At 44.1% G+C, this 23297-nt stretch overlaps 1 protein-coding gene and 1 long non-coding RNA gene across 3 annotated transcripts; one reads left to right on the forward strand and one right to left on the reverse strand.

Annotated features, from left to right (window-relative positions):
* Window positions 1–537: 537 nt before the first annotated feature.
* LOC125942163 (uncharacterized) lies at window positions 538–11532 on the reverse strand. 2 transcript variants are annotated; one of them, XR_007464870.1, is made up of 4 exons: window positions 11156–11532; window positions 8994–9096; window positions 7522–7613; window positions 538–626 (listed from the first exon to the last, which is right to left on the reverse strand). It is a non-coding gene; the product is annotated as an uncharacterized LOC125942163 (long non-coding RNA). The 2 variants fall into 2 exon arrangements; XR_007464869.1 differs by lacking the exon at window positions 8994–9096.
* Window positions 11533–18000: 6468 nt separating this feature from the next.
* On the forward strand, window positions 18001–19418 carry LOC119452447 (uncharacterized). Its single transcript, XM_037714599.2, has 2 exons — window positions 18001–18521; window positions 19013–19418. The coding sequence occupies exons 1-2, from the start codon at window positions 18235–18237 to the stop codon at window positions 19416–19418; spliced, it is 693 nt and encodes a 230-aa protein (XP_037570527.2). The 5' UTR covers window positions 18001–18234.
* Window positions 19419–23297: the final 3879 nt, after the last annotated feature.

Genomic DNA, 23297 nt, shown 5'->3' on the forward strand with positions numbered 1-23297 from the left:
CATATTTTCCCCCCCTCCCACACAATGACCCCACGCAACTCAGCACTGCAACCGGTGGCCTGGTTTTGACTTCGACTGATGATAATGGCCAGCTGCGGATGCCAGTGGCAGTACCAGCACTGGAGCTATCTAGTGCTATATGCACAAAGCTAGTATTTTTCCGTTTTTTTGGTCAGTCTAGACAGGTCATGCCACGCATGCATGGAGTGATCAGACTGCTAGCGCACGTGCCACATAAGGTCGCAAGCTAGCTACAGCACCCACTTGAAGCTCAAAGCATTTCAACATGCTTTGTAGAATGGCAGTCGTTAATTGAGAAGGCACTTGAGCGTCAGCAAAGTACACATCTGCTGTTAGAGACGGCCGCACGAAAAGCTGAATGCTACCAGCAAGGCAAACAGGAATTTCCGCTGACCCAAGACTGATTTTTACCCCCAAGTTGAAGTAGCAGTGCTTTATAGCTCAGAAGCCTCTGGACAGCTGTGCTGTGTAAATTTAAATGATACAGAAGGAGGCTCGCCGACTTACAAGGAAGCAGGGCATTCCAACTACAAACTTCAACACAAGCAGCGACTGGATGATGTGCTTCATGTGTCGGCATGGGCTTCATGAGAACATGTCAGCAGCTGCCTTCTACATACAAAGAATCACAGACTTTCACTATTTGTGATCATTCCCTGACACCAGGAGGCAAGTTAAAAAGGCTGCCAGTGGAACTGTTGTGTCCATTGGTCCTAGAGGCATAGAACACGATTTCTGATGACACTGTCATCAAAAGCTTAAAGAGAACTGGCATCTGAAGCTCAACTGACACCACTGAGGACCACCTACTATGGGACGACATTACTGAAGTTTAAGAAACTGGACGGCCAGCCAGAAGTGCAGATTTCTCAAGCTTAAATTCTTACTTGAAATATGTTTTCAAGGTTCGAAAATAAGACTTGTCCATTCTTGTAAGTTACACCTTTGTTTGATTCTTTGGTAGCTGGCTTTTCGACACAATCTTAGTGCGCCGTAGATTAGGCTGAACTAGGTGGCTGTGGAAATTAACTTAAGATTTTACCCTTCATATAACATAGCCTCCCACTTTGTGTCATTTTCTTAAGTGTTTAAAATATTAATAAACAAACGCATAAAAAATACCTATTGCATATGCTAGTTCCACAAGAAGTATGCTGCAAAGTATCAGCAGGACTGGTATACTGTAGTGATTCCTTTCCCTTCATTCTATATTCCATTCTTATCATCCACTGCACATAGCCAGCCAATCATGATAACGTAGGCAGAATGCTACCCTTACAATGCACAAGACAATTGCAATAGAATAGTTACACTATCCCAGCCCTAGATGCTTTCATAAAGTGTTCATGTAGCAAATGGGCATCATACATGAGCTAAATATTCATATATCTGTCCACAATATTTTATAAATGCTGTAACCACAAGGAAGTTTTAACATATACTGAAAAGTTTTCACAGCTGAAGTCACGATAATGTTAAATTTGTTTAAATACATTGGTACCTCTGACCAAATATTAATGGATTTCAATAATACTTTAGAGGGAATGTGGATGGCCAGCTTCAAACTTTAGCGCCATGCGACATTAGCATAACTGCAGCATGAGTGCATCCTGTGATGTATCCAAGTTTTTGATTGAGCCTACTTCAGCAAGTTGTCTGGGGGGATGTATGAGCTGAAGCAAGAGGCCAGAACAGGGACTGCTTGCACGAAGCCATTTACTGATGGGCAATCTTACCAAGCAGTAGAAAGGTACTTCAGGCTTCTAAGTTCGTTGCGCTGTGTCTGGCAGCGCCTGAGGCAAACGTATAGTCGAGCTTTCAAGCGACCTTTTACTATTGGCCTATTCATTCACATAGGGTCACAACACAATTACCTGCCTGTCTCCAGTGGGTGAAACTTTCCCAAGAGAATTTTTTGCCCTGCTACTTTGGTGAGTGCATCAGCTCACAGTTTGCCTTGTGAAAATGGTGCCCGCTACTTCACATGTAGACTGTATTTGTTTGATTGCCCTTGTTGTAGATTGCCCGCCTTGGCCGCAGGAGGTCGTAGGTTCAATTTCTACCACCGCACGGCGCCCACTGATTCAAATGGACACAAGTGTAACCCAGCATGGCATTCGGCTTTCTTTAGGGAGAGGAGCCTGTGCTTTAAATACTAGTCAAAACCCTCATGAGCACAAAAAGAAGTAGGTCTGGGCCATTGCCGTATATAGCGGCAATTTCCCATGTGGTGCCCCAGATTCCCTTTCCAAGCGCTGAGGTCCAATAATGGCCAAGCGCCAGGTGTAGTGCAAGGACCTTATGAGTGTTGTTTATGTGTGTGGACTGTTTGAAAACTCTTGAGGACTGTGAATGAAGGAAGAAGAAGCAGAAGAAGGCAAGCCAGGTGCAGCTTGCGTGCTTGGCAGTGTTCAGAAAAGAAACAACAGAGAAGGAAGAAGAGAGGTGGGTGCCAAACGGGCAGAGGAGGCTAGCGACTTGTAAGACGCAGGACCAGTGCGCAGTTTCGGGAGCTCCTGCCGCGGTACCTGAGGCAGCCCTGAGGACAACGCGCCTGCCTGTCGGTGCAGACGCAAAGTGGCGCCTGGCGTGACGCCGTTTGGAGCAGGCCTGGCTGTAGCCTGCTCGTAGCCGCCTGTTGGAGCATCTTTAGGCTGTGTCCGGGGTGAGGACTAATCGAGGCCTTTGCTTTGAAGCCGCCTCTTGCTCGAGGTGGCTCGTGAAGTTGTGGTGGTGAAAGCAACCCACCCAACAGCCGTTCGAGTCCTCGGGCCATGGTAATCGCCCGTCTCATCTGATGACCATTGCCATCATCCTGCCTTGGCTGGCCTTCCACGAGGATCATCGTGCCTTGGCTCGCCTCCAACGGAAATCGTTGTGACAGCTCAGACGATCTACCACTGATCGACGACACCATCAGGAATGTAGCCGTGAGACGTACTTGCTCTTTTCTTGAACGCTGCGCATAGGACTTAGTGTAGACGTGTTTGTTTTAGGGACCTTTGCTATGTATTCTGTGTTTAGTGCTTGTCTTGTTACAGTCCTATCTTAAATTTTGGTTCACATCGGTTCGCGCGTCTCCGACGTTCATTACTGCTTCACTGCACAGAGACATATGTGCCAAACAACTATCCATCACACCAGACCGGGAGCATGCTTGTACCTATTTCACCTGTAGGTACCTAGCGGCTGCACTTGCCTCAAGGCAGCCGAGGCGGATGCTCTTCAACAAGGCCATCTGTGGTTGGACAATAGGTGCCCAGAGAGCACGCATGAAATCTCTTTCAAGATGTGAACCCTCACAATAGCCGAACATTAGGCCAAGGGACATCTCTACCCATCAGAAAGAAACGAAGGGTTTCTGGCGGCACGGGGATTAGAACTTAGTACCTCCCACATACAAGGCGGATACTCTACTGCTATACCACTACTGCGGTAGATTCATCCAGTTGAAATGGTTAGTCATGAGGATCTGACACCGCTTTAGCATCTAAGAGAACCAAAATTTGGGCAAGCTGTTATGTATTCATGGTTGAAATGTTGAAAGCGGCATGGGCAAACGCGCAGACAAAGGAGTGCTTGCATTCTCTTCATTTCTGTGCCCCTCAGTCTGCATTTGTTTTTTAACTGCTTTAAACATTCTAATCGCTTTAGCTTTACCCATGACAGTCTTATTTTCATTGTCGACCTATTACAGCACCTGGCATTGCGTATATAGCACAGCATGACTAACATGGGAGTGCCAATGTTGCTATAAGTGATTGCCATGTACTTAACAGAAAAATTTATGGGGGCGGAATGGAATAAGATGAGCGTCTACAGCCCCAACAGTATCCCATATTAATATTATTATGCCCTTGTCTTCAAGGAGCCTACTGGATAATTATTAGGATAGGAACTTTTCCTTGTGTGTGTTGAGGGCTTTACTAAATGCATTAGGAGAAAGTTTGAATTTTTTTGAGGCTACAGCACCAAGTAGTTCACAAGAAAGTTTCTCACTATTAAGCAACAATGGGAAAGAAGCATCGTTGCTAATATTCAGTAACAGTGACGCACGCTGTTTGCTGCCGTATGCATGAGGACACAGTTCCCTTTCTTTTTGCTTTTTAGTTTCGCAAGTTTGAATTTGACTGCAGCACGCTGATGCCTACAAGATGAAAAGAAGACAGAATAAGGCATGCTCAGAGTCAGTTACTTTAGCGAGCCCTGCTCAGATTCTGATCGAGATGTATGAAGTTATGTATGGACTAAATGTACTATCACATATGTCTACTACTAGCACTAAACTTAGTACTGTAAAGAAACAGAAAGATACTAAAGAACTCTTCCCCGATACCCAACAAGAAACAGCGTGCTTGTGTGTGCATCACTGATGCAGAATGTAACTAACAATTTAATTGTGTTGCCTCAAAAATGAACTTTTTTGAGAACTACCCAATGCTGTGTCCCCAAAAGAGGTACGAAAAAAGCAACCTCCTCCCACAGTGGCAAGTAAGGCTGCAGCTAAGCCCCTAACGCATACAATGAAAAGCATGCAAGTTATCAATTGGCTAGATTGCCATGCAGCGCATAATACAGGATGCCATTGACCCATGGACGAAAGCCGTATCCCTTGCCGCGATGAGTGCTATAGGTGCTGCAAAATGACATCGCAAGCAATTATAACACTGACACTGCCATCCTAGACATGCTGTTCTGCGTAAGTAGTTGAAGGGCCTCCTGCAACAACTTGGCATATAAAACAATGCCATCACTGTGGAAGACAAATTGACGTCAGATCTATCATCAAACTTGTCAAATGGGTGAATATGGTCTCAAAACAAGCAATGGCGTTGCAGTTTTGAGGCAAACCCTGAATGCACACAGGTTTCTCAGCAGCAGAAAGTTAGCAAAACTGAATTGGTAAACTTGATTCAGGGTATCAAGGTAAGAATATGCCACCGACACTCAAGGCAGGCAGATGGATTTGTTTTGTGCCCATGTGATTGAGCGAGCCTGATGCACAAGATCGCATTAAATGCTCGACCAATTCTGTTGCCTCAGATGCTGCTGGACGCAGTGCCGCGACAAATAAAGACCTGAAGTGCCTTCAGAAAACCATCTTACTTGGTTGGTTTTGTTTTCTCATTTTTTGATCTGCTATGTACTCCTTCCGAGTCATCATTGTAGATGCAGCATCTGCTTTTTAAGTCTTGTTTTTTTAGGTTATTATTTGCTGGGCCAGCGCACATGCTTCAACCTACCTTCACATATTTTTAGAGGCAAGCGTCATGCTGTGCGATAATCTGGATTGTCTCTTATCACCTCTGGTATACTAGGCCGTACCAATCTGTCATGGCATATGGCTATGATGTGGTTGTATTAGGGGGTCCTGGTGACTCCAATATTTGGTTGCTTTATCATTCATGTGATGCCCCATGATGGTCTTGTTCAGTACTTATTTTATATCACATTTCTTCAGTAAACTGCAGTTGAAAGTAAGCGCCAAACCCGCATTTACGCAAACCAATCTCTGCTCTACCATTTTCCAGTGATTATGCTCTCAGTAACGTGCTTAAATAGATTCTCATTTTCTACGGAAATTGTTCATGTGTGTCACAATGGCTCATAGAGAGATTCAGCTGTACCTTTGCAATCCTCCACCTTGAAATCCCTATTCATCGGCTAACAGTAACAGTCTTAAAATCGATTTCGCTCCTTTACACACTTTTGCCCATATTTTCACTGCACATGCTTTCGCTCTTCCCTTATTCCTCACAATTTTCTATTTGCCCCATGATCTTTGAAGCACTCTACAAGTGAAACAACTTATTTCATGCTCAGTAATTTCACTTCTGTAAGTTCTGTACTAGACATTAGCTAATTCTTTTATTCCTTAAAAATTTAATTTCTCTTTCATAGCAATTACTGCTGCTGCTATTAGAAAATATCAAAACATAATTTTTATGATGCCTTCAATGAATCAACATATTTATGATTTAGCCTGCATATCATGCATGCAGCTCTTCTGCAATGTTTCACCTTAATCCAAAATTTAGCTATCTCGATCTAGATGCAGATGCTTGCTATGCATTGCCCTTCTTGTGATTACTTTTATATGTGCACCTATGATTCATTGCAGTGTTCTTAGAGTATCACGGATGAACATCAGTTCTTCCTATTTTGGAGGTGGTGTTATGCAGGCAGTGTCTGACAAATTGAACATCTTTCCTAAAGTTCGGAAAGCAGACACAATTCTATATGAAGGAAGAATAGAACCTGATCACCTTTCTTTCTCATACAATCACCCAATGAATATATAAACAAAAGAAAAACTAAATTTTCTTGTAATATGTAACCTAAGAGTAACTCACTACTCATTAGTTTGCTGAGCTATCCACAACTGAAACGGTTGCAGCATGTCAGAAATGCTACAGTGGGTTGCACATTATGTTTATCATCAGTAAATGAGCATTTTCAGGCATCAAGCTCAGCATATGAAAGATATGATGTTGGCCTTTGGGAGGTTAAAATGTCCACAATTTTGGCCATCAATTCCATCCCGTATGATATAGGCCACATGACAACACAAAAGCATCCAAATAAGCTAACATGTTGCCATCTTCAATGCCTAAAAAATCGTCAGCAACGTTCCATTTGTCGTTGCTTATATGAAGACCAAATTTACATGTCCCTTGCATGTCCTTATGGCAAGAATATCATGATCACAAGTATTAATTTCTATAATTATGACTTCAACTCACTCTAAAACGTATTCTAATAAACGTAGCACTGACATATATGCATACCTGACCAAAATATACCCAGAGCCTAACTACAGTGTTGGCCAATTAAACGAGGAAATATAACTTATTTCACTTCTTAAAATATAGTCTGTAGTATTTACCCAAATATGACTTGAAGGAAACTGCACAAATCTGAGTGGCGATGTGGGCTTGTTGGTTGTTCAGGTTGAAATGAGCGAGTTGTAGCGTGAACAGGGAACAAAGATATGAGAAGGCACAATGAAGTGCTACGTGTGTGTATTCTTTGTGCCTTCTCGTGTATTTTTCACTGTGCGCGCTACAATTCGCTCGTTGCACAAATCTGTTACCAAGCTTCTTATCGTCATTTATTTCACTTTTTAAGGGCCTCTGTCAGGGCATTACGTTAGGGGCGGCATATCCATGCAGTCTCTAGCATTCACTCAAACCATTACCAAATGTTCACACCCTAAATGTATAATTGATTTTAATGATGAACAAGTCTGCAATTCTGCTGTGTAAGAGCATCGACAATACATATCCTGACCTCTGCAGTGACTCATCCGCTACAAATTATCTTTGAGGTTCTTAAGCTGCGTGCTTTTATACTTTTATGTTTAATAATGCACTATGTGAGACCATGAGTACAGTTTATATGGCTTCGTTTTCAAATTTAAGTAACTTCAGGGTGATGAACACACACACACACACACTTATGGAAACATGGAAATGAGAACCAGTGGGGGTTTGAATTTACCATGTTTTTTTTTTCATTTCCTGTGGATAGCCAGGAGGTGCTCCAGCAATGACACTCCCCTGTCTGCACCGCCCCATGGAGGCCCGCTGCCACTGAGAAAACACGAATTATTATTATTACCAGATATTAGCTAGCAGCATCACATATGCAAGCCGACTTGTGCAGAACAGTGCAAGACAGTTGAAGTGACAGTACATTAGGTGAATATTCATTTAAGACACATGTTACTGCAGTCATCCGTGTTGCTGACTGCATGTCTCTTTGCAGAGTAATGCAAATAGGCGTGCAGCTTACATGATATATGAAGCTCAAGTGCACTGTGTAAGTTATCAAGTTAGGTGTTGTCTAGAGGCCTTTGTGATCAGTACACATGATGGCATTTGCACTGAAATGTCATGGTAAAGAACCGAGTGCTCCCAGTCATTCCATGAACTCATACTATTACTGCAGCTACGTGATAGCAGAAGGCTGTATGCACTAGTTCAAAGAGCTACCTAAAACAGGGTGCATGCCATAATTGATTACATGAATCAGTGGGAAAATGTCACTTGGTGGCTGCCACTAGACATGGGAATGGTTAAGTAGCATGTGTGTTAAGTAGTGCTGCAAAGTGCTACTCACTGCTGGTTCCTAATTCCTTACATAACATTCACTACGTCAAAGAACAATGCCACTAAGTCCTGACCTGTCTCCCATGCAGATAAAGGTTACGCATTGCTGAAGTTGTGCTTGCAGGATGTGAAAAAAAGCTGTCCTAAAGAGAATTTAGCACATGGACAAGAATGTCAAAACAAAATCTAACGTCACTAAAGTTGTGGTATAGTGGCGACATGTCACCCAGAATAATTCATTAGAACCATGAAAATTTCTCTTAAATTGAAAGCTTGCCTATATTGTTGTGTTGTACCCATGTATTAGTGCTATGACAAATGAAGGCTCTAAGTTGACACATGAAACGACAAACTTAAAATGTCCACGTGCATACATGCTAAAAGGGAGTTTCCCTGTTTCATTACATTTTCCAAACTCTTCCAGAGCTGTTGTATACTCTACGAGTACAAAGCATGGCTCGATAATAGAATAAACTGCACAGTATGTGCTGCCAAATTGGCAAAAGAAAAACAAGGAAAGCTTCTGCTGTCATGATTTTACCATTAAGTGGGCTCAAATACTACACGAACACTTATATTGAGAAAAAAATGGTTTCAACAAATGCAAGCAACGTGTGGAGTCAGCCTTATAACAGTTACCAACTCATGTGAGCAGAAAAGCAGGTGAGAGCACACTGGCTCAGGCTGAGCCATTTGCCTTTCCTGTAAATAAATCCTCACACTCTGAAGCTCATATTGATACCCCCTTCAGTCACGGTGTACACATTTGTGTGCGCGACTTATTTTTGCCATTTCTGTGCAGCTGTGTCAAGGAAATGACCACAAAAACTAATCTTAGGGTAAATTAAACATTATGGTTACCTCAAGCACCTTCATTTCACTTCTGAGGGAAATGTATTGCTACCGAAGATAGCTTTGGAGAAGGCACTACAGTGTTTGACGGGAGCTGTGATGTGGGACATTTCTGTAGCAATTGCAAAATAATTTTCTTCTTTCTAGTAAAGCTTGCAACCAATAATTAATTTGTGCAGGTAACTCACACTAGTGATTCAGTAATTTTTTATGAAGAAACCCATCATTACAGCGTGCACAACAATTAGATACTTAATCACTCTGTAATTATGGTGACTCATCATAATATGCAGTCATTCTACCACCTTGACATGCTCTTAATGGAGTCTGCAGCACCTTGGCATATATTTATGTAAATTTCATACATTTATCGACAGTCGATCATACTTCGTCACTGAAGGGGTTAAGTGTAATCGGGCAATTTTTTCATGCCAGTGTGATAATCGGGAATGCAGAACAACTTCAACGAGTTCCACTGAACGCAGTCTAAAGAAGGTAAGAGCAAATCACAACATTAAAAAAACACAATGACATGCCACAAAATATTTGCTGCAAAACCAGAAAAATGTTGGCTGGTATCAAAGTGGAGCCAATGCACACTAACATGCTTGATAATAATATACTGGTAAGAGTTTGTGCAATTTCTTAGTCCCGATGATAGATTGATGATGATGATAAATAATAATTTAGCCTATAAACACATCCATGTAAGTCCCGAACAACTTGAGATATCCGTGAATCTAGCTTCCTGGATCTTGAGTTTGACTCATCTATACCAAATGGATACGCCACATAAAAGAAATACCTGCATGTATGCCGGCATCTCTATGATACGAGCACTTGTCAGTTAAATAATAAATCACACAGCTATAATTCCAGTCAATACAGAAAACAAATCAAGGTAAACACGGTTTCTTCAATGAATTGTCCCAGACTGACCAAGGTGTTGTGTACTAATGATAAGCATTGGTGCACACGCTTCTCGGACAGCCCTGGGCAGTCCGGGGTAGCCAATCGAAGAGCCTAGTACACATATTGAAAATCAGTCTGCACTCCAGTGAGCTATACATCCAGAGAGAAAAAGATCTCCATTTGTCTTCTCCCTATTGACTGCTCCAACTTTCTCGGCAGCTAAATCTTCGTACACCTTGCTGGTTTGGCACATCCCATTTGCTTAGCTCACTGAGGAAAGACACTGCATTAGAACGTTTTCCTTGTCGTTTGAACTTTGCCCTAGATCAGCTTATTGCTGCACATCTATGCAGCCGACATCACATGAAAACAATTTACCACTTTATCAGTGACAATCTCTCATTTTTGGAATGTTGTAGTAATTTTACAGTTCAATGCAAGGAACGGCGTAAAAGTTCCTTCACTGCTAAGAATGACTGTTGGCTAATTTTACGCATAGCAGTTATATCCACTAGAGAAGAAAAAAAAACTCATGATGCAAACAGCCGCAGCTATGCTGTGTAAACATTTGTATAGCCTTTCATATGAAAGTACCGCACAGTTGAGGCCACCTAAAAATACTGTCAAGGAAGCTGTGCTGGACAGCTCTCTAGCTAGCGGCATCAGCAACAGCAACACCAATAGTAACAACGAAAGTTGATAATAATTGCATTTAGTAATGTCACCAGGGTGATTTGGAGGTCCGCCAGCATGACAAAGCCCACTAATATAAACGAAGTTGGTTAAAATTCGGCTAGACGAATCGCCTAGCAGCCAGCCAGCACTCCGTCTCTGCAAAGAATATTACAAGGTGCCGCGCACACCACATTGAAATAAATGCAAATGATATAGCTACATCTAGCTCCAAAATTACAACGCTGAATTCAAACACATAAAATAATACAAGATATTTCATAGCGTGTAGCATAGCATGACTCGAAACAAGGACGATCGATCGAATAACGCAGACCTTCAATCAAATTAATATGACAGTCAGCCTCTGTGCTAGTAGATCAATCGTACTTGTAATTGGGTTGACAGCGTCCGATGTACATACGCCACGAACTCCAAGGCAAACATAACAGTAATAGGGACTGTAGACGAAACTGAAGGAGCGGATTCGCCCGCTTGTGTTTTACGCGGTATCGCAACACGCACTGCTTCAAAATTATGCAAATACCACATAACAAGAGGGGGGGGGGGGGGGGGATTGTACGTACCTTTGCAAAAGTTGCGACTGCAAGTGACAATCGCCAGGCGCGCATTCTCTTCAGAAAAGGTCTTCTCGGGCGCCGCCGTGTACGTACGTGGCAGCTCCATCAGTAGAGACGCGGTTTGTGCAGTTTCACGATGAGCACTGGCATATAATCATCATTGCACTGCGACAACGCGCAACCACGGTAATCAAAAGTTTAACCGTGCGCGCGACATATACAAACAAAGCGATCGCCGAGGGCCGCACCGGTGAAGGCGCCCGCTGCTTCCCTTTACTTACAGTCGCGTTAAACTGCGTTGATGAGGACTCGATCCGATTGCGTTCACGAATAACACACATACCGCGGAGAACATTGCGTTAACACGGATGCACGAACGAAATTTACACAAGAAAACAGGCCTATGAATATGCTTTGGTATCTGCCAGCTGCCGGCCATGTTAGCCATGTGCTGCCCGCACAGTAGAGTGTACTAGAATATGGTCGAGTGGGACGAGCGGCTGGGGCGGCGCATGCTTTGCAGTGAGGCGCCCGACGTGGAAAAATACTGTGGCGGCGCTGCGATCGAACTGGATTGGGCCGCATCAAGGCCGCGCCGTTGGAAACTGCTGGCGATACTGCTCGGCAGGGTCAATCGCACTACTTCGCGCGCTGGTATTTGCGTTCAGACCTCTCAAATGGTGTTCATAATCGAATATGACATGTATATATGTCTTAAGCACAAATGCCTTTCTTTCTCTTCATTTTATTTTTTAATGCCGCTCGGTGATTGCCCGTGCATTGCGGCCGCAGTGTCGGCTTTCATTCTACTATGTTATTGTACGGTTCCCTTTGGAGAACAAATATTTTTCTCGTTCTTCAAGCAGCATGTATCTCTCGCGTGTATTGTTCCGCATATAGTTTTCGATCAGTAGGTCTTGCGGAACGCAAACGGAGAAACATATGTAACCTTCCTGCTTGCCGCTTCAAACAAGTAAAGCATATCGGCCCCATCCGGCACCTTGTACTCAGATTTCTTTCTTCTTTGGGGGTTTTTTACGTGCCAAAACCAGTTCTGATTATAAGGCACGCCGTAGTGCAGGGATCCGGATTAATTTTGACCACCTGGGGTTCATTAACGTTCACTACAACGCAAGCACACGGGCTTCTTGCATTTCGCCTCCATCGAAATGCGGCCGCCGCGGCCGGGATTCGATTCCGCGAACTCGTCCTCAGCAGCGCAACGCCTTAGCTAACTGAGCCCCCGCGGCGGGTACTCAGATTTACGGGAAGAATTGTTATTGAAAAAAAAAAAACTGCAGCGCAACATTCTATTCAAGTTTCCGCCTTACTCGCGTAACAGAATGCGGAGTAATGGGTACGGGGTCATTTATCGCGGTCGGTGTCATTCTGGTGTCATTCTGGAAATTCATTTCAAGTGGATGCGTTTTGCAACCTCACCGGCTACAATTCGTAAATTGCAATATGTGTCGTAAAGTAATTAACTAAGAAGTTCATTAATCAATTTTGTTAATAAGTTGAATAGGTGTTTAGATTCTCGTGCTACTAATGTCCGCCTCTTCGAATAACCCAGCTCATCAATGAGAATTGTGCTAACTGCCACAGGAGATTTTTAAAAATCCCCTAAACCTTAATTTCGAACAACCGGTATAGTGGATATATGGCGTTGCGCTGCTAAACTGGAGCTCGCGGGTTCAATCCGTCGCGGAATTCGATGGGAACAAATGGAAAACACTCGTGTACTTCTATTTAGGTGCACGTTCAAAAGCCCCAGGTGAGGAAATCCAAACCGGGTGCCTCATACTCATATCGTGGTTTTGCCACGTAAAACCCACAAATTTGTTTGAACTATAAAAAAAAGAAGACAGGTGGCTGCGTTCTTCGTCTTTTTGCAAGGAGTGTAAACACAATAAATTATTCTCGAGTCTGATTTCCGAGAAAAACATGTTACGCTTATCCTATATTTCATACATAAATGTAATGCCATTCCCAAATGTCTGTCCGCTCAACTAAGCAGCTTGTATATTATAAACGGCTGCTTTCAGTTATTCGACGCACTATCATAACGACAATAATGAAGCAATTAGAGAAACGGCATACCTCACATACACGTACAGATATGTGTAGATCTGCTGCGTTCGTTCAAGATAAGTTTGGTACCACATGGGGCACCCAGTTTTAATGGGTTGCAAAGATGGTGAGACTGTCAAAAAAAAAGTTTTCCAATTGCCTGAATCAAGTTAGCAGATTTACAGGCTGCCCCAAAACGGGGCATTTATATTGAATGACAACTTATTACACTTATTAGCAGGGCTTATTAGCAGCTTATTAGCCGGACTTATTAACACCCCTGCGTTAATTTTCTCAAGAACTGCGCCTCTGCGCAACAGCCACAACTCTCCGGCAGCACAATCATTCGGATTAACAGTCCGCACTTGCATCGGTCTCTCACCTTTGAGACTGCAATAGTGCGGTTATGCGTTACAATCGTACGGAAACGACTGTTCGGCGTCGTACAGCATGTCAATAACACTTTCATATATATATATATATCACTTCATATATATATCACTTCATATATATATATATATATATATATATATATATATAGTTTTAATTGCCTGCTATGAATATTATTTCTGCGAATGAGAGTTTTATATGCAGTATTCACTAATACGTGTGTTTCGTATGCAAACGTGCACGGTCGGGAGTTCTCACTGTACCATTTGTACCATTCTCAATGTACCCTTTGATTTAATTACGTAGAAATACATCGGTCATTCTTCGCGCCACGCAGCTAATAAACCTGGTTTATTTCACTTTAATATTGTTTTCTTCGATCATTGTTCCTGATCAATATCCACCGACAAGAAGCGCGCGTAAAATGACACGCTATCAATAATAAAATTTTCGTACGTAGCTTCATGTTGCAGAGATGTCAGTTGCTTTTAGAAGACAGTGTTAAAAACAATGGTTCACTTGACTGAAACTACCTTTGGTACCCGCCGTCAAGAGTCATGAGCGCACCAAAGCAACTAAAACATAAAAACAAATGTACTACACAGACGTTCTGCGAGAAAAACTGGGCGCCGCCAGCGTCCGCGTAGCGAACGCGCGCTCGCTAGCAGACGACGCGCTTGACAACGACAGCAAAACTGAAGACGACGCGTTGTATAATCCATGCCTCAAATATATATGTTTGGCAAGATGGTGTAAACATAAATTTGCAGTTGAAATAAAGCACTATTTTAAGAGCGTACTATGCGCAATCGGCCTCGGCGCCCGCAGCGAAAGTGCGTTGAATATGCCGCGGAGCGCGTCTCCGCCCCAATCCAGTTCGCTCGCAGCGCCCTCGCAAAATTTTTCCACATGCGGCGCCTCAGCGGGAGAGCGCCGTTCGGCCCACTCGACCATTATCTAGTACACTCTACCACACAGCAAGCTTACCAGTGTTGCCAAGCGATACAATGCATTGGCCATTCCACGTTTGGTTTCGGTTTGGATTTCACTGAATGTGTCAAAACTTTAGCTTGGTGGTAATTTTTTGCAGTATTTCATTTAATGGGGCTTGAATAAAGTATCTAGATTGACTGATGTAGCAAACTTTTTTGTTTGTGCTTGCGCAGTAGCTGATATAACGAATAGGAATTCGTGCAGCAGGTTTCCTAACTCATGCGTTAATATACCCAGGCTGCTTTACATAGGCCGGTATATATGATTGCAAAAGTATATGTTCATGTTCTCTCTCAAAAAGCAGACATAATCATCAGGTGTGGTTGTGAGCCAACGTGCAAAACAATGAGTTCATTGTGTGTGTTTCTGCGATAAAATTCACTTCAACTCGTTACTACCTGCTCGGTGCAAGCACATTCATTTCGATCGAGATGCTTTGCCTATAGCTGCAGTGCAAAGCATCGCATTGGTTACTTGCAGTAGCTACATCTCGTAAATAAGGCCATGCTGTCCGGCAGTCGCGGTGCTAATCACCCATACTCCATACTAGACGGCTGTAGCGCACCCAGGATCTCTGCCAGGGGGGGGGGGGGGGAGGAAGCAAACACTTTGCATAATATGTAATTACCTTGCTTTAGCCAGAGGAATCCAACAGCAACTCAAATGCCTAATAATTATAACATAATAAAATATTTATAATAAATAATTGTTATAATAATTATAATTATAATATATAAGGATGATGACAATGTTTATTTCTTCAGCGTTTTACTCAAAGTAATCTAAGAGTGAATGAGTAAATAGAAGACAGTAGATGATAGAGTGTTTTTGTTAATCAGGAAAATTCGACCTCAAGCCATCTCCTGAATGGTAATGACAATGTGCACAGAGCGCTCAACGTGCACGTTGGACTGGTGGGGCTGGACGCGTGAGTGGAGGGGGAGGGGGGTTACAACTGCAATTTAGGTATACTTTTAAATCCTTATATGGCAATATAAGGCGCTTACTTGCAACCATATATGGCAGTAGAACGCCTATTTGTACCCTTATATGACGTTATAAAGCCTTACTTGCAGTCATATATGGCAGTATTAGGCAATATCTGGACCATTATATGGCAGTATAAGGCCATATCTGGACCATTATATGGCAGTATAAGACCATATCTGGACCCTTATATGGCAGTATAAGGCCATATCTGGACCCTTATATGGCAGTATAAGTCCTTACATGGATCCTTATATGGCAGTATAAGGCCATATCTGGACCATTATATGGCAGTATAAGACCATATCTGGACCCTTATATGGCAGTATAAGGCCATATCTGGACCCTTATATGGCAGTATAAGACCATATCTGGACTATTATATGGCAGTATAAGGCCATATCTGGACCATTATATGGCAGTATAAGACCATATCTGGACCATTATATGGCAGTATAAGGCCATATCTGGACCATTATATGGCAGTATAAGACCATATCTGGACCCTTATATGGCAGTATAAGGCCATATCTGGACCCTTATATGGCAGTATAAAGGCCAAACCCCATATGCGCGAAAATGCACGCGACAGCGACGAGCGACGCGACGTAGATCGCCTTCGCGCAAGCTGTCGCTTGCAAGGGCAAACCCCATTCACGCGAACTTCACGCGACTGCTTCAGCGAGCGATCTCCATTGTTGCTGGCATGAGGGCGTCTACTTGTACCAAATGTGGCGCGTTGTCAGCGGTATGCAGTGTAAAATAAGATGTTTTGTTGCACATGAATACATAAAATTTTTATCATTGTCTTGCAGTATTTTTTTTATATGCACGTGCATAAACATTACTTTATTTGCTCGCTGAGTGCACGTGACTCGGGCGTGGAGGAGGAGAGGAGGTCGTGGCAATCGACGAAAACCGCGCGAACTGAGCTGCTGGCTGCTGTGTGCGTGTGTTGTTGGCGACGTCCTGCTCGTTTCCTACGTCGTAGAATGGAACGACAAAGGAAGTTAGCTGCACTGAAGCTGCTGCTCATTCTAAAGAGAAGGCGGGCTTTCTCGAGAAAGTACTGGGTGCGGCCGACATGGACGAAGCGATCGGACGAGAGCGAGTTTTTCACGGCGGTAAGTGCGGCAAGACACGTGTTTGTCTCGTTACTCGTCGTTTGGTCCTGTGTATATTCTGGCGCTGTCTATTACTCGACGAAGACAACCACGTCACAATGCTGAAACTGAATACACGTTCGCTGCATTTTACAGATGAAACTCATGAAGAACGGCGATGAATCGCTTTTCTACATGTTCTACAGAATGTCACCGGAGACTTTCGACATGCTGCACAGCTTGGTGCGGGAGGATCTTACGAAGGAGCAATGCCCCTCGAGGGCGCCCATTTCTTCTGGAGAGCGCCTCGCGCTGACGTTGCGGTACGACCATTTTGACTGCGTAACCGTGCTTGCACAGCTTTTCATTTGTGAGGATGGGACTGTTCGTGATGTGTGCTCGTTATACTTCGAAATATTGTGTTGCGCATGCATGGATTGTACGTTAGCGACATCGCGTTGCGTTTCTTGACACGCTCGTTTGCGCATTCATTTGTATTTCAGGTTTCTGTCATCTGGTATGCTGGTGAGGGACGCAGCCATGGCATTCCGTGTGGGCATCGAGACGGCACGAAATGTGATCCGTGAAACCTGCAGTGTGCTGTGGAAGGTTTTGGTCCCTCTATATATGAAGGTAAACATATGGCATATTCACAGCATAGATCAGGTATATATAGCGATGGGTAAATTTTAATGCACGTTATTTCATGCTTACCCTTACCAAAGGTGTTCATAATAGCTTTTGTAGGGTGTCTAGAAAGCAGGTCTAGTTAATGTCAGCAAACATAGCAGAAACACAACAGCTGTGTTTACGCTTGTGGCACTTTCAAATTCATTTACCTACTACTTCTCTGAGTTTGTTGAAAGGGAGTTTTATTTGTGCCACTGGGTTGTATGTTTCATGCAAAGTTAAATGACAGAAGTTTGAAATGGTTGAGTAAATAACAGCGCCTGCCACCTTGAACATGTTATGGAGTTTGTGCCACTAGGTGGTGTAATACCATAGCAGATGCACATGCACAGAAAGGAGTGGCCCATAATGTTAAAAAAGCATGAGTAAGTTTACCGTGTGATGGTTGCACAACGTGGTATGTCAAACTTGAAATTGCTTTTTATGCAGACACCAACAGAAGAAGAGTGGCGAGAAATTGCCACTGGGTTTTGAAACTGTTGGCAGTTCCCGAATTGCCTTGGAGCAGTCGACGGCAAGCATGTGCAGCTGAAATGTCCACGTAATGCTGGAAGTATGTACTTCAATTACAAGGTATGTAACAAGAAATTGCATCATTGCCTATGGCATGTTTGCTGCTATAGGGTCATCTATTTCTTATTCATAGAAGGGATAGGGTGAGACTTAAGGACAAGAGGATATCAAATTTGCACGTAATGCATGCAAAGTAGGTTACAGACCAAAATGTTCACCTGATTTTATGGATGCTGATCACTAATGCAGCTGAGTGCTATGTAATATAAGTCGCTATTATGACAAGTACTTTTGTGACAGTTGTTTCATTGCTTTCAGGGAACCCATTCCATTGTATTGATGGCTGTGGTTGACAGCCAGTACCTTTTCCGGCTAGTTGATGTGGGTGCACCTGGGAGGTTCAGTGATGGGGGAATTTTCAAAGATTCCCTTATCGGCAAGCGAATGCATGAGGGCAAGCTTAATCTACCACGAGCAGCCACGCTCCCAAGGTCGGAAAGGGTTTGTCCTCATGTGTTTGTTGGCGATGAGGCCTTCCAGCTGCGCCCAGATTTCATGAGGCCACTGCCAGGGAGCCGGACTGCACCTGAGGAGGTGATCTTCAACTACCGCCTCAGTCGTGCAAGGTCTGTACCCGGCACATAAAGAACTCTTTCTTATTAAGTTTAACTGTAAGCTCAATTATGTTCTCTGCCACAACTTTCACAGGTGTTTAGGGTAGAGCGAGTGAGGCGTGGTAAACAAATTTATTTTAGCCGTGTTTCTTATGCTCTTTTTCTGTGCAATGTTGCAATTGCTGCAGCAAGGAAGGTGCCTTGTTACAAGTTGAGGATAACGTGCAAATCTTCCCCTAAGTTCTGTTTAGGTTATCACTGGCAGGGACTGAATAATGCCACCATCTGTGCATACTACACCAAAGCGATGGCTCCTTACTTTTCGGATGAGTAGTATGCACTAAAGCCAAAATTACCCTTTTAAATAAATGTGCTATTCATTTTTCAATAATGTACAATCCTTCTTTGTATGCCATCTTGTGAAACATTTGCTTTGCTGACAATTACTGTGACTATAGGTGCAATCCAACAACAGAAATCATGTTTCTTTTGTTTTTTGACAGACGCTGCGTGGAAAATGCCTTCGGCATTCTTGTATCTCGCTGGCGGATATACGAGAGGCAGATCAACATGGAGCCCAAAAATGCAGACATCATTGTGAAGGCGACATGCGTGCTGCACAACTTCCTTTCTTCAAATGCTGCATCTACGTACTGTCCTCCTGGCTACGCGGATTTCCAAGACATGTTTGGAACTGTGAGCAGTGGCACCTGGAGACAAGGACCAGAAAGCACTGCAGTGTTCGGTTTGGAGAAATCAAAGGCCCATAACTGTACTAGAGTGGCCAATGCGGTGCGACAGGAGTTCCTGAAGTACTTCAATGATGAAGGCCAAGTGCCTTGGCAATGGAAGCTGCCAGGAGTCGCCGCGCAACGTGATGATGCAAACAAACAAGCAACGAGTGGCTAACTCGAGCCAATTCACCATCAGAAGCTAAACATTTCGACAGAATTACCTGTCTGGTTGGGAAAATTGATAAAGACTTAGAGATTGACTCCAACCAAATAAGGAAATTTACTAGCCCGACGTTTCGGAACCAATTCGGCTCCTTCTTCAGGGGGTATTCTTCGAAGGTGGCGGTGTGCCGCTTTTAAAAGGTCCGTCGTAACAAAGGAGAGGAAGGGAGAGAGAGCCTAAGGTGCGGAGACACTTGTCCGGGCACCTGTTCTAGACAGACAAAACGGTGGTGGGGTGGGGTGGAGGGGGGGGGGGGCTTCGGCGTCGCTGGTCGGCTGGGATGACCGGTGCCGGGCGCCCTTTAGTCGCGGGAATTCGTTGACGAGGGACGGGGGGGGGGGGGGGGGGAGGACGAGTTGTTTTGGTGTTGCTGACCTAGAGCGGGGGGTCCTTTCTTCCCTTCGTCGCGTCTGCCAGGCCATGAACATACAAAGAAGGAAGAATGCCCTTCACGCGGTTTATATTACCCGCCGTGTTCTGAATGTGCCAAGACTCCAGTAGCAGCCTTTTTCGCCAGTTTGTCTCTGTTTGAAGGATTTGGGTGTCTTGGAAAGAAATCTTGTGGTTGGCGTCTTCGGAATGTTCGGCGACGGCGCTGCGTATTCGGTTGAATGTTCTGACGTCGTTTTCATGTTGTCTGATTCTTTCTTTTAGATTTTTGGTTTCCCCGATGTACGACGCCGGACAGTCGGCACAGCTGATTTTATAGACGACGCCTTGAGCTTTTTCTTTTGGTGGACGGTCTTTTGGTTTAGGAATGAGGATATTCAAAGTGTTCATCGGTTTATGCGCGACTTTGAGGCCTTCTTTTTTCAGTATTCGGCTGAGAGCTTCGCTGGCACCTTTGACGTATGGGATGGACACTCGTTTCTGTGGTCGAGGGGGAGTCAACGGTTGTAGGTCTTGTAGTTTGTTTTTTCTTTTTTGTTGTCGGGTTGTTTTTCGAATGAATTCTGTTGTATAGCCGTTCCTTTTGAGTTCGTTGAGAACCGTTCTCCTTTCTTTCTTTTGATCTGATTCCAATGTGCAATGAGTTTCGACTCTTCTCAATAAAGAATTTACGACCGATGCCTTGTGGTTTGCCGGATGGTTGGATGAGAAGTGTAGGTAGCGGCCTGTGTGGGTTGGTTTTCGGTAGACTGAGAATTTTAGATTGCCGTTGGTTCGTGTAACTTGTACATCTAGGAATGGTAGCGATCCGTTTTGTTCACGCTCCGACGTGAACTGTATATCCGGGTCTATGGAATTTAAATGGCTCTGCAGGTTTTCGACTTGCGACTCCTTCACGATACAGAAGCAATCATCCATGTACCTGAGGAAAACTTTTGGCTTCGGGGAAAAAGTACTCAGAGCTCTGTCTTCGATATTTTCCATAGTTAGGTTAGCCATGGTGACGGAAATTGAGGCCCCCATGGGAGTTCCTTTTACCTGCTTGTAGTAGCTGCCTCGGAAGGTGAAGTAGGTATTTGATAGGCATAGCTCGAGAAGGTGGCAGATCTCGTCTACACTCAAGGGGGTTCTCTCGTCGAGTGTGTCGTCGCGTTCCAGGGCATCCCTTGTTGCGGATATAGCTAACTGAATGGGTACTCTGGTGAACAAAGAGATCACATCAAAAGAGACCAGGCATTCATCATCTTCGAGGCGTACATTTGATATGACTCATATCATATCAAATACAGTGAGGCGTGAGTACATTTGAATACAGTGAGGCAGTGAGTACATTTGATATGACTCATATCATATCAAATACAAATGTACGCCTCGAAGATGATGAATGCCTGGTCTCTTTTGATGTGATCTCTTTGTTCACCAGAGTACCCATTCAGTTAGCTATATCCGCAACAAGGGATGCCCTGGAACGCGACGACACACTCGACGAGAGAACCCCCTTGAGTGTAGACGAGATCTGCCGCCTTCTCGAGCTATGCCTATCAAATACCTACTTCACCTTCCGAGGCAGCTACTACAAGCAGGTAAAAGGAACTCCCATGGGGGCCTCAATTTCCGTCACCATGGCTAACCTAACTATGGAAAATATCGAAGACAGAGCTCTGAGTACTTTTTCCCCGAAGCCAAAAGTTTTCCTCAGGTACATGGATGAATGCTTCTGTATCGTGAAGGAGTCGCAAGTCGAAAACCTGCAGAGCCATTTAAATTCCATAGACCCGGATATACAGTTCACGTCGGAGCGCGAACAAAACGGATAGCTACCATTCCTAGATGTACAAGTTACACGAACCAACGGCAATCTAAAATTCTCAGTCTACCGAAAACCAACCCACACAGGCCGCTACCTACACTTCTCATCCAACCATCCGGCAAACCACAAGGCATCGGTCGTAAATTCTTTATTGAGAAGAGTCGAAACTCATTGCACATTGGAATCAGATCAAAAGAAAGAAAGGAGAACGGTTCTCAACGAACTCAAAAGGAACGGCTATACAACGGAATTCATTCGAAAAACAACCCGACAACAAAAAAGAAAAAACAAACTACAAGACCTACAACCGTTGACTCCCCCTCGACCACAGAAACGAGTGTCCATCCCATACGTCAAAGGTGCCAGCGAAGCTCTCAGTCGAATACTGAAAAAAGAAGGCCTCAAAGTCGCGCATAAACCGATGAACACTTTGAATATCCTCATTCCTAAACCAAAAGACCGTCCACCAAAAGAAAAAGCTCAAGGCGTCGTCTATAAAATCAGCTGTGCCGACTGTCCGGCGTCGTACATCGGGGAAACCAAAAATCTAAAAGAAAAAATCAGACAACATGAAAACGACGTCAGAACATTCAACCGAATACGCAGCGCCGTCGCCGAACATTCCGAAGACGCCAACCACAAGATTTCTTTCCAAGACACCCAAATCCTTCAAACAGAGACAAACTGGCGAAAAAGGCTGCTACTGGAGTCTTGGCACATTCAGAACACGGCGGGTAATATAAACCGCGTGAAGGGCATTCTTCCTTCTTTGTATGTTCATGGCCTGGCAGACGCGACGAAGGGAAGAAAGGACCCCCCCCCCGCTCTAGGTCAGCAACACCAAAACAACTCGTCCTCCCCCCCCCCCCCCCCGTCCCTCGTCAACGAATTCCCGCGACTAAAGGGCGCCCGGCACCGGTCATCCCAGCCGACCAGCGACGCCGAAGCCCCCCCCCCCCCCCTCCACCCCACCCCACCACCGTTTTGTCTGTCTAGAACAGGTGCCCGGACAAGTGTCTCCGCACCTTAGGCTCTCTCTCCCTTCCTCTCCTTTGTTACGACGGACCTTTTAAAAGCGGCACACCGCCACCTTCGAAGAATACCCCCTGAAGAAGGAGCCGAATTGGTTCCGAAACGTCGGGCTAGTAAATTTTCTTATTTGGTTGGAGTCAATCTCTAAGTCTTTACCTTAATTCACCATCAGACAACGCCATCAATACAAACAGCCCTTTTCAGGGCTACCCACTTGATGCTTTGGCGGTGAGGCACCGAAATTGCGATATCCTCCTCCATAACCCCTCTTTACAAGTCAATATATATCATGCTTTGTGTTGGACTGTGGGAGCATTGACTACAGTTGCACCGATACGTAGTTCATGCAAGCTTGTTTAGGAGGATTGAAGTGCACAGCTACAAGGCAAAACTTTATTGCACGTTTCCTTCTGTAATACCATTGCTTTAACAACTGTGACAACTTTCTGAAATGCACCAAGGAAGATATGCTCAACATTGCATAACGGCACACAGGAATAAAATATTTGTACAAATTCAGTTATGAATATTACGACAGAATTGAGTACTTGCACTCCTGCAACGTATAGCGACATAAAAAAAATATCTGAACACATTAA

Source organism: Dermacentor silvarum, chromosome 1, assembly GCF_013339745.2.
Source record: "Dermacentor silvarum isolate Dsil-2018 chromosome 1, BIME_Dsil_1.4, whole genome shotgun sequence".
Classification (NCBI taxonomy): Eukaryota; Metazoa; Arthropoda; class Arachnida; order Ixodida; family Ixodidae; genus Dermacentor; species Dermacentor silvarum.

What these genes read in the sequence shown, in the direction of transcription:
- LOC119452447 (XM_037714599.2), top strand. Translation starts at nt 18,235, where the DNA reads ATGGCTGTGGTTGACAGCCAGTACCTTTTCCGGCTAGTTGATGTGGGT. An exon ending in TACCGCCTCAGTCGTGCAAG is followed by an intron (nt 18,522 to 19,012) that starts GTCTGTACCCGG and finishes GTTTTTTGACAG; the next exon opens with ACGCTGCGTGGAAAATGCCT.